Source organism: Pseudocercospora fijiensis, assembly GCF_000340215.1.
Source record: "Pseudocercospora fijiensis CIRAD86 unplaced genomic scaffold MYCFIscaffold_6, whole genome shotgun sequence".
In the NCBI taxonomy this organism is placed as follows: domain Eukaryota; kingdom Fungi; phylum Ascomycota; class Dothideomycetes; order Mycosphaerellales; family Mycosphaerellaceae; genus Pseudocercospora; species Pseudocercospora fijiensis.
The window spans coordinates 1,191,563-1,204,616 of NW_006921537.1; the positions used below are offsets into that span (position 1 = coordinate 1,191,563).

At 48.9% G+C, this 13,054-nt stretch overlaps 4 protein-coding genes across 4 annotated transcripts; 2 read left to right on the forward strand and 2 right to left on the reverse strand.

Moving 5' to 3' along the window:
- Positions 1 to 4,409: 4,409 nt before the first annotated feature.
- On the forward strand, positions 4,410 to 6,062 carry MYCFIDRAFT_57079 (uncharacterized protein; the record flags this gene model as incomplete). The annotated part of the gene is made up of 2 exons (XM_007929833.1): positions 4,410 to 4,650; positions 4,735 to 6,062. 2 exons carry the CDS (start codon positions 4,410 to 4,412, stop codon positions 4,989 to 4,991), a joined length of 498 nt encoding a protein of 165 aa, XP_007928024.1. The 3' UTR covers positions 4,992 to 6,062.
- MYCFIDRAFT_211702 (uncharacterized protein) lies at positions 4,937 to 6,062 on the reverse strand. Its single transcript, XM_007930076.1, has one exon. It carries the CDS (start codon positions 6,053 to 6,055, stop codon positions 5,444 to 5,446), a length of 612 nt encoding a protein of 203 aa, XP_007928267.1. The 5' UTR covers positions 6,056 to 6,062; the 3' UTR covers positions 4,937 to 5,443.
- Positions 6,063 to 7,066: 1,004 nt separating this feature from the next.
- Positions 7,067 to 8,461, reverse strand: MYCFIDRAFT_63635 (uncharacterized protein; the record flags this gene model as incomplete). The annotated part of the gene is made up of 1 exon (XM_007929858.1): positions 7,067 to 8,461. One exon carries the CDS (start codon positions 8,459 to 8,461, stop codon positions 7,067 to 7,069), a length of 1,395 nt encoding a protein of 464 aa, XP_007928049.1.
- Positions 8,462 to 10,452: 1,991 nt separating this feature from the next.
- On the forward strand, positions 10,453 to 11,748 carry MYCFIDRAFT_139502 (glycosyltransferase family 32 protein; the record flags this gene model as incomplete). The annotated part of the gene is made up of 2 exons (XM_007930077.1): positions 10,453 to 11,374; positions 11,435 to 11,748. The coding sequence occupies 2 exons, from the start codon at positions 10,453 to 10,455 to the stop codon at positions 11,746 to 11,748; spliced, it is 1,236 nt and encodes a 411-aa protein (XP_007928268.1).
- Positions 11,749 to 13,054: the final 1,306 nt, after the last annotated feature.

Consider the following 13,054-nt stretch of genomic DNA (forward strand, 5'->3'; position numbering starts at 1 on the left):
GACTCGTTAGCTAATTCTTCCTCGTCCTCGTTCTCGTCTAGGGGTAGGGTCCTCGTAGGACCCTCGCCGGCGGTACCGCTGCTCGGAGCTAGCGCATCGCCTACGTCCCTAAAGGCACGAAGACGCGCATTCTCTCGCTTAGCTTCTTAAGCCTAGACTTCTAGCCTAAGCACTTTTTGCTTAGCTAGAAATCGTTCGAGCCGTAGGCGGGTCGCTTCCCGGCGCGCCTAATATTCGGCCTCGTATTATTGTATCGCCGCGTCGTTTTCTAATGCTATAGGCGCTCCTAATGCATTATTCTACGCGTTTCCCGCGCCCGGCGCGTTCGGATCGCTTGCGTTTATCTTTCGGGGTTCTATAGGCCGCTACGAAGGGTAGACGGTTTAGAACTATAAGAAAATAGGTATATAGCAACGTATAGAATACCCTCTACTAATCGCCGTAGTAGAAAGTAGAACTAAACCGTGCCTTTCTTAGAATAGGGCAGAGCGACTACTATTAACTAGGCCTAGCACGGATAGTATATCTGCCGTACCGGCTACCGAGTATGTCCGTACGAGTAATCGAGTATTACGCGCATGCGCTAAGCAAGCTTATCGCTAGCGCGGCTGCATCGTACTGTACGTAATAATATTATATAATTGTTATATAGGCTTGCTAAGGCAGGACAGGAGACTTCACTTGCTTAGGTTCTTACATTATAGCACCTTATTCTTCTACTTAGAATAGCCTAGCTAAGGTTAGCAACTATATCGTATATACGACCGCTCGGAAGATAATGCTCTATACTAATTTGCTAAAGGCCCTATAGCCGTATATAGTTACTACGGCTATATAGGTCCTTAATATCACTCCTAGAACCTTAGAAGGTCTTAGCCCCTATACTATTGTAGCTAGGGAGCTTAATTAGTCTCGAAAGCAGCTACGCCTTTAACATCTCCGTGCCTATAGCTATACTACTATTGCATATAATTACGGAGTTGCTCGTAGAAAGAAGATAGATAGTAGAGGCCTTATTAGCAAGCTAGTCGGCTATACTAAGGACTTAGTAGACTTAGGAAAGTATATAATTTACCTCCCTAACTAGTATAAGGTTATTCTATTAAAGGATGTCTAGTTTATTAAGACGGCTAGTAAGCTATTGCTTCTAGAGGGCATAGATCTATACGCCAATCCTAACGATCTAGCTAAGAACGAGTTTGTTACACTCGAGTCTATTATGCCGGCTCTATTCAATTCTATAAGCAACGAGGCACCGTCGCTATAGGAAGCCGCTAGTATAGTCTAGCAGCTTCTAGCCTAGTAAGAAGAGCCTCTAGACGACTCTGCTTAGCAAATGCCTAATAAGGTCGCTAATCTATTACTACTCGAGGATAACCTTCTAGACGTTTAACTACTAGCTTTAAGTAATAAAGATGGCTTTTAGTTAGCTAAGGAAGATTAAGCTCCGCCTTTTAATCTAAATGCGAAGAAGGGTAAGCCTAGCTAGTTACTAGAGTTTGAGCGACCTAACACGATAGGCGCTCGTTCTACCCGTATAACCCGTAGCAATAAGTTAGCTCGTAACCTGTTGCGTAGCTATCTAGCTAATTGTAGTGTTAAGCGGGCAACTCGACGCATAATAGCTAATATGCTAATAGCCTATATAAAGGGCTTTATAGCTTCCTGCTACGTTGCTAAATAGTCTAATAGAGACACTATTCCTATTCTAAAGAGCTACAAGGAGGCGACTTAGTCGCTATACTAGCTATAATAGAAGGAGGCCTATAAGGCTAAATACAAGTTACTAATCGACAACTATATATAGGTGCATATATCTCGGTTAGAGGTGCTAGAAGGTCGCAAAGTTGTTCGTAGCCGATAGGTATTTACTATTAAGCGCGACGCTAATAGCAAGGTAAGTCGGTTTAAGGCTCGTTAGGTCGTCCGTAGCTTTACATAGGTTAAAGGACAGGATTATAACGAGACCTATACGGCTGTTGCTAAGCTGTATACACTTCGAGCCTTATTTAGCTTAATTGCTTATTACGACCTAGAGGCTAAGCAGTATAACATCCTAACTGCCTTCCTTAATACTCTTATCGGCGATAAGCACAAGATCTACGTTAAATAGCTATACGGTTTTAAGGACCGTAGTAGTAAGGGCATAGTTTGCCTATTGCTAAAGGCACTATATAGTCTAAAACAGTTACTAATGCTATAGTATAAAGAGCTTCGGAAGTACTTAAAGAGCCTAGACTTTATTCTAATAATAACCGACGTCTGTGTATTCAAACACGTTATTAGCGGCTCGATTATCGTTATCTACGTCGATAATATAATTATTATCGCCTATACTCTATTAGTACTAGAGGCAGTAGCTTAGTTACTAAAGGACTGTTTTAATATACGAGAACTAGGCGACCTTTACTACTATCTCGGTATACGGATCATCCGTAACCGCAGTTAGCGTACTATTCACGTCGTTTAAGATGCCTATTTGAATAGGCTTAGTAAGAAATATAGTATACGTAGCCGTGTCGGTCTAGCTACTCTAATAGCGCCTCGATACGTTAAGACATCGATTTAGCGTATACCTAAAGGCTATATAGCTAGTGCCGCCTTTAAGACTCAATATTAGGAGGGTATTAGTAAAGCCCTCTAGCTAGCAATAATTACTCGGCCGGATGCGTGCTATACTACCGGCCTATTGTTACGATTTATTTCTAACCCGACCGAGGAGTATTATACCGCGCTTCTTTAGCTAATTAAGTACCTAGTTAGTACTCTAAGCCGTAGTATGCGCTTTTAAGGCAATTAGAACGAGGGTAACGACCTTAAATTCGCTAGTTACTATAACGCCTTATAGGCTAATAATCTAGTTACTCGTCGCTCTATAGGTAGCTTCTACTTTACTATTATAGGCGGACCTCTATTATATAAGTCCGGCTGCTAGACACTCGTTACACTGTTATTAACTAAAGCTAAGTATATTTAACTTACTATAGGGGCTAAGGAAGCAGTTGCCTTAGCTCGTTTATTAAAGGAAATTAGCTATAAGGGCTATATTCTTCTAGTTACGCTTTACGAGGATAATTAGTCTACTATTACTATTACTAAGTCAACTAGCATTAATAGCCGTACAAAGCATATAGATGCTCGTGTCTACTATATTCGAGAGAAGATTGCTAATAGTACTATTATCGTCTAATAGATTAGTATATATAATTAGATAGCCGATAGCTTTACTAAGCCGCTTAATAAGGTTAAGCACGGCCGCTTTGTTAAACAACTAAACCTAGTAGATTGTAAGGCCGCTATTAAGAATGCTATAAAGCTAGCTATTAAGTACTAAAAGGCCCTTATTTGCTTTATATAGATAAGAGAATAGTCTAGTTTGTTTACCTATTTTGTTTAATTACCTAATACCCTCCTGTTTGCTTTGCTAACTAAATGGCTAATAGGTTTGTTTCATTCTATAGCGATATGCACGTGCTAAGGGGGTGACTTGGAGTGTGTGTCTAGGTGTCAGGGTCCATCACGTGCCTGATGCCTAAGGCTGCAACTGCTGCACTTCATCTTCGGACTTCTAGATAGATTAGTCCTTCTTCCAATACATCAGTTACATCAAGTGATTTTCCAGTGGGTGACGAAGGCGGAATGCTTGTGTGGAAGAGATGAATGGAGAGGCGAGGCATATGATAGAACAGCTGTTGAGCTTTTGTCGAGCGAAGAGCAACTTCCGCCAAGGAATTTGCTGACTAGTTCTAACAAATCTTCCTCCAGACGAGAACAGCGCCAAAACACCTTCAACAAGTCCTCTTCACACTCATTATGCCATCACTTTCCTGCTTATCAAACAGTTTTGTGTACATGTATTATATGGCTCACGATGTGTCGAGTCGCCGTACTCCTCTCAGCGTCTTCCGATACCAATACTCAGTATCTACCTCCTATAAGTCTCCAAAGGCATCGCCGCTTCAAGCTATAGACATACTTACACTGACCCATCATACATTATGAATTAGTATATAAGTACCGATTGAACCAAGTTACGACTGCCGTGAAACCAAACAAAAGAATCCATCACCACCACCCCTTCATACCACTTCATACTTTCCAAAAGTCTCGCGTTAAACAGCCACCTAGCTCCATCCCATGGAAAACTTCCAGAACAACCAAAGTTACCAAACAAAAATTCCAATCTTCTGCACCCTGATAATAGCCTCGTGAAGTCCAGGTTCAGCCTTGTCAAGCGCGACGTGTGCAAATTTCGGCAGAAATACCGCGACCAGGATCTGCGGCAAGCAAGGAAAAACACACTCCCCGTACTGTATACTCCAATCTTAAACTTCACGTTGTCCTTTCATCACTCACCTCACTTCAGTCACTCATTTTCTACCGGATCTATTTTCGGATTCTCCAACGCAATGTTCGCAACAGCAAAATTCCTCGCGATCAGTCCCCTGATTTTGGCGGCAAGTGTTTCGGGAGACGGACACTTCGCACGAGACGATGCGGCGGGTGGCGGCGTGAAAATCACCACGCTCAGCAAAACTTCAAATGCGACTGGCGGGACCGGACAAGTCGCTGCAGCGGGAACTTTGGAGCCTTTTGGAGGGATTGGTGTAGGCTGTGGGATAAATTGGAATTCGAAGGATTCTTACGGAGGTAAAGTAAAAAAGAAGAAGAAAAAAAAACGAAACTCGAAAGCGTGGGTGCGTCGTGCTGATGTTTTTTTTTCTCGTCCAAAAGGTGGTTTGCAAGCTGGTTCCAAGGACTTTGGACTCGGCGGCGGGGCGGAAATCAAACCTGGCAGCCTGCATTATGGAGCTGGGATCGGTCTGAATGGAGTGAATGCGACCGCGAGTTTCCAGCTGAATGCTACGACCGAAGGAGTTTTCGGATTTGCGTTCAGTTCGACGGAGAAGTTTGCTTGTTCTAGCAAACTCGAGAAGGGGATGTACTCTATCGATTGTTATAGTACGAATTCGCAGCAGTATCATGGATAGAAGGCTGGAGGGAGAGCAGACAAAAGCTGATGTATTTTCAATCCGTACGAGGCTTGAGCTCGTCTGAATCTACTGACGCGAATCAGCACCTCTGCTGCTGTAAACGGGTCTTTCCCTATGCACTGCGACACATGCGCTCATGTGCCTCCCTTCCACGATCATTATTCGTAAACTCATCCTTTCCGGCTCGTTCTGCTGAGACCTCTCCGGTCGTGCCCTCCTGTGCTGGGTTCTCTGGGGAGGCACGTTTCCTGGCCGAGGACCCCGGTTATGGCATTGTTGATAAGCTTGAGGACGAGCTCGATGCTGTTGAGCTGTCCGTGGTCTATCAAAAAGCTGAGCCCCGATTATGCTGTCCTGACGCGCGTCTTAATGCTTAGCAGCTGCAGCAGCTAACGCCAGGTGTTCTTGGCGATATATGCAAATAGCGACGTGCACTGCATGCCGAGCAATTAAGAAGCAACGCCACCGAGGCCTGCGAGGTTACTGTTGACCTGCTCAGTAGGACCTTGAGAGCTCTCCTCCTGGTGCGAAGCCACGCCTCCTAATGCTCTGAGATCTTCGACTGCTGGCTCGGACGGCACTGTATGGGTAGTGCCTGTATGGAGATTTACTTCTGGCTCGGCTTCTGGCTGAACGACTGGAACATGGTCCTTTGTGTCTGGCTGCAAGACCGAATCGCCAACATTGGTGACGCCACCAATGCCTTTGAATCCTGGATGAGGCTCGCTGATGTGGTCCTCGTAACGCTCGCTGCTGGCAGAGATCATCTCAGGATTGGAAGTGGGAAAGTTCTCCTCCTCATACTTATTCCAGGATCCCATAAATTTCTCCTCGGTCTCCTTCCATTTGCGGATGCCGTACGCGGTCGCACTCTTGCCGTATTTGGTGGCCGATTCAGTATAGCTTGGGCGAAATGAAGCTGTTGTGACGAAAATCACGACCACAAGAAGCATTGAAGTTAGGACTGCAACTCCTCGCTTGCCTCTTACGACTGGTCGCGGTGAAGGACTGGAATATCCTCGAGCACGTTTTGGCTGCCATTGCTGTGTTGCTTTCTCCATGGCGTCGTAGTCGGGTCGGTGTGACTTGGGGACTGATGACCAGGCCATGGGCGCTCTTGTTAATGTTCTTCCTCGATCGTATGAATCCACGATGGCGCTTGACGTCGTTGAGTGAATTCACAGGATAAGCGCTTTGACTTGAACCTGATCCTTGCAGCAATTGTGATGGGTCCGCAGGCGGCTGGCACAGCTCTTCAATGATCACAAGCTAAAGCTTATATCACGCTGAAAAAGGCACAGTTGCGACTCATACTGTTGACCGACGCGTACGGGAACGAGCACTATATCAAACAACAGTGGAGCAGAGCTCTATAGTCAAGTTTTGGCTGATGTCCATGTCGATCATTGGCCAGCTCGCTCGGTGCAGTCGCCGAGGTCGAATTGGAAGATGTCTTGTGAAGGATTTCCGTACCCCAGAAGTTCATGTCAAGAGGCGTCACACACCGTCAAGTCTGGATCCAAAGGATGCAAGATTAAAGCTGCTACTCACTGGCAGGATCGTTCTGAACGGCAGAGCAAGCGCCTCGGCATCTTGAAAATGCAACCAAGCGCCACCGTCTCGACCTGCTTCAATAATAATCAAGCATCGCTGGTGGTGGATTCTCTTAGCTTCATAGGAAGGATTGCCTATTTGGCCACCCACGCACGCCACCTCCGCACAAGTCGCGCCTCGCGACTCGTGAGCGCCTCGAAGTCAATGTCTCGGGATGCGGAGAGATGAGAACGGCTCGGGAGCCGCAGGATCAGAAAGCAACCGGGCTGCCCCGATGGCGCACATTGTTATGACGCGGTTGATAAGCAAAGGGCGGCATATGCTTAAAGTTTGGACTGGTTAAGCATAGTACAGTAGGATTTGGAGAGGCTGGGCGCGCTCTGTCGGTCAGTTCGGCCGTGAAAAATTGCAGCTCTGGGCTGGAGGCACGCGAGCAACATAATGATAAAGTGTGAGAAAATGAGAGCAATCGTGAAGCTGTACGGCAATGGCATTATCATTCATCATCACACTGTATTCTAAGCCTCAGTCTTTGGGCTTCCCGGGACCTTTTCACCAGGTGCTGGGAGCTTCGCCGGCTTTTCTGGCAGCGCCATCTGGTATAGGACCTGCGTAAGCTTGATGCTCTGGTCGTCGAGCACAGTCGTCGCAAGTTCTGCAACCCAGAGCGTTAGAGGGAGCAGGAACGCAAAAACAACGAGGTAGCTGAATTCCAGACCGAAAATGCCGAATCTCGGAAGTGGGAAGGCATTGGCCCAGTTGGGCATGTTGAGAATGTGTGTCTCGTTGACCCAGCCGACTGCAGCGTACAGTCTGTCTCCGATTGTCCACAGAATGGGTCCGTGGAGAGCGTAGAACATGTAGGATACACGTCCGAGGTACTGGCAAAAGCGGCATTCGAAGAAGCGCTTGAGCCAGCTGATGTGAGGAACAGAGGCCACCAGGAAGGCTGATGCCCAGTGCAAGAAGAACCAGCGGTAGTCAAAGACTGCTTGAGGCTTCAAGAAGGATAGGTAATACCAGCCAGGTGTCGCGCGCATGTGGCTGAGCTCGATGGAGTTCGATGGGATACCTCCCCACCAGATTGCCCATGCGAACATTATATAGAATATCGGCTTTTCGAGAGGCGCAAGGGCCTTCATCCAACCTGGCAAATAGCCCTCTTTGGCGCCCATCTCAAGGTCGCAAATAATCATACCAGCCATGAACATGGCAAAATATGAGCCATCAACGATGTACATGAAGTAGTACCAGAGCCCAACTTCAAGCCATAGTCGAGCGGTGCGGGTACAACGCGAGAAAGCGAGGAGTGCGGTGTAGATAGTAATGGAGGCCTTAAACTCCACAGGGATGGACCAAAGATGCTGGTGGTAGTCAAGCAGGACTCTGTTGCCTGTATCCCAGATAAACCAGGTGTTCTTTATGTCGCAATACCACTTCCAGATTTCGTCCTTGAGATTTCCTTCGGGCTTGAAAGTCATGCCGATGCCGAAGACGTGCGGGAAGATTGCAATGGTAAAGGTTATGATGATCAGTGGAATGTATAGACGCAGCCATCTTCGGAAGAGGGCAGATGCTAGATTGTCGCCAAGTGCAAGATAATCTGCCTTGTTGATCAAGGACAGAGGTTTTGTTGAAAGCACATATCCAGAAATTACGAAGAAGACGGAGACTCCGAAATGGCCTCCCGTGAAGAATGTGCGTACGGCTGGCAGCGCGCCAAAGTAGTAGTTCCCATCAAAACCAAAGCCGTTTTCGAGATACATGCTTCCTCCAGCAAATGCATGGGCCCACATTTGGTGATGCAGGCAAAACACCATGAGCGCTGCGAAACCTCTGATTCCATCCAGGTAAGCCGTCGCCCTCAGCTTGCCCTTCCCTCCAGTCTTGGGTAGAAATGATGGCCTGAACATTGCGGCCAGAGGCGCCACCAGACCTGCTGCGGGAGCCAGACATCTCGCTGCGGGCGCGAGCATGTTTGCGGCCGGTTCTCTGAGTTCCCTCACGCGGTCGGCGATGTCGTTAAACCGCACGACCACCGGCGGTCTCTCGCCTTGCGGTTGCGGTTGTTGGCGCTCTTCGTCATCTTGGGCAAGCAGAGTCAGTCGTACGGGTTCGAGATCGCCATTCTCCAGAATTTCCTCCTTCATTTTCGTGGACTGCCTGCCGTTGTCGTGAAAGCCCATTCATCAAGCTGGTGTGCAGGCGAGTGTGCAAGACGAAGTAGGAATAATGTCAGCACTCGCGAGGTTCGCATGTGACAGAGTGCGGAGGCGATACCAAGACTAGACAGACGCGTGGTGGATGGCGATGCGATGGCGAAGGAAGTGTGCTGTATGGTGGGTGATAAGTGGAAGCCCGCGGACGTGACGTGGAGCTGAGGGAGTTGGCGTGTCTTGGGCCCGGAAGGTGTGGAGGCGCACTAGAATATGGAAATTGAGGCGTCAAACCCTGGTCGAGCCGGTAGACAAGCGGCAAGCCGGAAAGAGGCTTGGGACAGGTGTCGATCGCCTCCAATCATATTGCCTGGCGCTCTGGTTGAGAGTCGATGGGCCTCGGCGCGACACATAGAACTACTTTTGGGCCTTGGCAATGGATTCACGTCTGTGGAGACTCTCAGAGTGCGAGTCTGTTAGACTGTTCCTGCGTCAAGCAAGCTACCGTCCATACCATCACGTACCTTTTCCGTCAGACTACTCCACAGTCCAGGTTTTCCCGCACCGCAACTGTGCCGTGCTACACGACGGAGCGGAGTACTGTCTGCTACTTTGAAGTCACTCTGCATGCAGTTGACATACGAAGCGTCCAGTCGTGGCGGTCCCAGCCATGAAAGGGTAGCCGTAGCTGGCCCCTCATCGAAGTCATCTCATGCCTTATTATCTCAGCCACTCGAGCACCGCATCGCATCGCATGCACTCGGCCAGAGAACTGCTCAATCCTGCACGCGCTCGTGGACATGGACGGACTGTCTGTACTTCACACCCCAACTCTGCCATCTGGTACCACCGAGGCTTCATGGACTCGCTGCGGCAGAGCTCGTTGCTGCTTTCCAACGCAAACGGACGCCGCGGATGTAAGCAAGAGCAGTAGACCACAAGCTGCAGTAGTGCCCGCCTCGCCACTCTCGTGTTCGATGTCGATCTCAGTATGCCTGCCTCGGTGCTAGACACGCTACAGCAGACGAGTGGCCGGTACGTCGCATTGCGAGCCGGTGAATGGAGTCGAATAGCGTGCACCCGGCAGTACAGTGAGATGTTCGCTGCGTGCCACAGTGCTGCGATCAGGTGAAGAAGACTTTCATATGAAGCATGCATGTATGTATTTATATCCCTCGAAGAACAGTGTCCAATCGATCATGGGCCCTGGCCGGGTGCATGCCAGGGAGAGAAGCGAGATGGCAGAGGCAACGCAAGCTCGCCACCCATTGGCCACGATCCCAGTGCCAATCAGGGCGGACTTGCTTCTTTGAGTTTGCCCGGGGTGCTGATATCGAGCAGCCCGCGTCCGCTTACCATTGTTTGGTACCACCATTCTCCCGCGCCCACGGTCCATCATGGCCTTCTTCAGGCAAAACGCCCAGTGGGGATGGCGTCCGACATGCTTTACTCTTATCCGACCGGGCAAGCCTCTCTCACTTACACTTACAATTTCGCCTGAGGAGATGCTCTGTATCCTTCGCGCATGACGTTCTTCTCTTCACCCATCAATCGTGTATAGCGCTGCCCCAACCTCCTGCACTGCGGCTGCGATGCAATTCAGGTTACCTGTGTTCAATCTAACGCGTGCTCGCTCGTGGTCACCAAACCGCATCATGGCCAACGACGAGAAGCAGCCAGAGAAGGAGTCTTTCCTGGAGAAGCCGACGACGCCCAAAAGGTACACGCCTTCAATGCCTCAGATCGGAATGCCAAAGCAAATACAACGCATAATACCAGGACTGATAGCGATATGCTTGTTCCTCGTCTTTATCTCGGGCACAGCCAAAAAAGCGGTCCCTGGGCTGTTCGAGAACAGACCGAAGCACTTCCCGCGGAAGATCTGGCAAACGTGGAAAGTCGACCCTCTCAAGTTCGAAGAGCGAGACCACAACGTCGCTCAATCATGGATTGCGAAGAACCCAGACTACAGATATGAGGTTCTCACCGATCAGAACGACATGGCCTATGTCGAGACCCATTTCGGACCAGACGGCCTCAACCGACCAGATATCGTCTACGTGTATCGCGAACTTACAGCACGTATTGTCAAGGCCGATCTCCTGCGCTACATGATCATGTACATCGAAGGCGGTGTGTACACCGACATTGATGTGGAGGCTTTGCGCGGCATCAACCAATTCATCCCACCCCGTTGGAAAGAGAAGGACGTCGACATGGTTGTTGGCGTCGAGATCGATCAACCAGAATTCGCAATGCACCCAGTACTCGGCACGAAATGCAAGTCATTCTGCCAATGGACATTCATGTGCAAGCCGCGACTGCCGGTCATGATGAAGCTTGTGGAGAACATCATCGTGTGGCTTCGCGGCGTTGCAATGCAGCAAGGTGTGCCAATCTCGCAAGTCAAGCTCGACTTCGACCAGGTTATCAGCGGCACCGGACCATCCGCCTTCACGAACGCGATTCTCGAAGACATCAAGATGCGAACAGGTCGTGAAGTCACGTGGGATGAGTTCCACGACCTGAGCGAGTCCGTCCTCGTTGGAGGCGTATTGGTTTTGACTGTGGAAGCTTTTGCTGCTGGCCAAGGACACTCGGATTCTGGAACGCACGACACGAAGCAGGCACTCGTCAAGCACCACTACCACGCCTCCGGCTGGCCAACTAGTAAGTCTATCGTGCCATTCGCGTTTCCAAAACACGCGCAAGAACTGACATTTTCCCCAGCCCATCCACGTTTCAACCACCCAATCTTCGGCGAAGTCGAGAAGTGCAACTGGAACGCCGAATGCGTACGCAAATGGGACGAGGACACGGCGGCATTTGAGAAACTCAGCCCAGAAGAGAAGATTCGACAGGTCGCGCTCAAAGAGGCGGAAGACAAGCGGAAAGCGGAAGAAGAAGAGAAGAATAAGGCTGAAGACGAGGACCGAAAAGCCAAGGGCCTTCCACCACTTGATCCCGAGACGAGACGGCCGATTGGAGAGGCAGAAGCTGTGAAAGCGAAAGAGAAGGCGAACCCAGAGTTGCGTCCACGATGATGATATAAAAGATAATGTTGTACGCACGCATGCTGCACGGCGTCTCGGCGACGGTGTTTGGGAGTGGTGAGCGTTCTTGACAAGGGAATTTTGTGAATCTTTTGGGGGGTGATCTATGGGTGTAATGTGAATACATGCAGGAGCTTACTCAGGTGCTCTCTGCCCTTTGCCTAAGATTCATACGAGCAATCGGCAGCAAAGTATTTCTATTCGAAGCAGAAGATCAGGTCTCTGCGATTTTTGAACCGAACCTTTATTAAATAAAGCACTTGTACATACATCTCACGCGACTTTACGCGACTTTACGCGATCAGGACTTCACTCAAGTCGTGCACCAACAGTTTGAATATGCACCTCCGATGCGAACGGCTCAAAAGATCAACGATGCATCAGGACACGTGAGCACAACCTGAAAGAAGTGGAGAGGCCGGAAGTCGACGGCATTCCATTCCCCAAAAGAAATTCAAACCCTCTGGTAGCATGCGGGCAGTACAAATCGTTGGGTTGACATCAACCAAAGGGACTGAAAAAATAGCTTCCGGATGTCTCACGGTCAACCAAGCTTCTCCTATAAGACAGCAGCAAAACCATCAAGCTTATTCGCTAAGCGGAAATGCTCCAACTTGCAAGTCGTGCGCTCCGAATACGATTTTTTTTTTCGGGGAGGCGAATGGCAGGTACGAGATGTAAGATCTAGACCCGCAATAGCCACAATGAGCTGTATGGCTGTATAGCTGTCTTTGAAGTCTGGTAACACCGAGGCACTGGGAATTCAAGTCACTCTATGCTCATGCCGTCCCGTCATCCAAGCATTGAGGCTACAGTCCGTCCAGTCTCCAGTGCGGAATCAGAGTTACATCAAAATTGCAAGCAAAAGATTTTCAACCAAAAAAAAATTCCGTCACGGGGAATTGACTACTCTCGCATTAGAATACACTCTCTCGTTGTTATGTCTCCATCATCTACTTACACCCCGGCCTCAACGGTGCTTTATACGATTACGTAATGAGAGCGTTGCATCCTAGCCACTAGACGATGACGGATTGCTTTGATTGGATGACATGAATCTGCGTTGTAAAATTTATATAGTATTCTGGCATGGAGGATCCCGACGACAGTCTCGCATAGCGTACACATGTGATAATGCCTCGCAAGAAAGACGCATTGCATCAAGCATATCTAGTTCCTAAGCTTCTACCTAGACTATGCCATCTTTCCTCTGAGCTTCAATTCTCTGCTCCAGCGCCTCCCGCGGCTTCAGAAGCTCCTTCAATCCGAACCACGGAGTATTGACCGGAGAAGGACC

Excerpts from the sequence above, each read along its gene's own strand:
- MYCFIDRAFT_211702 (XM_007930076.1), bottom strand. The coding sequence starts at position 6,055 with ATGGAGAAAGCAACACAGCAATGGCAGCCAAAACGTGCTCGAGGATAT.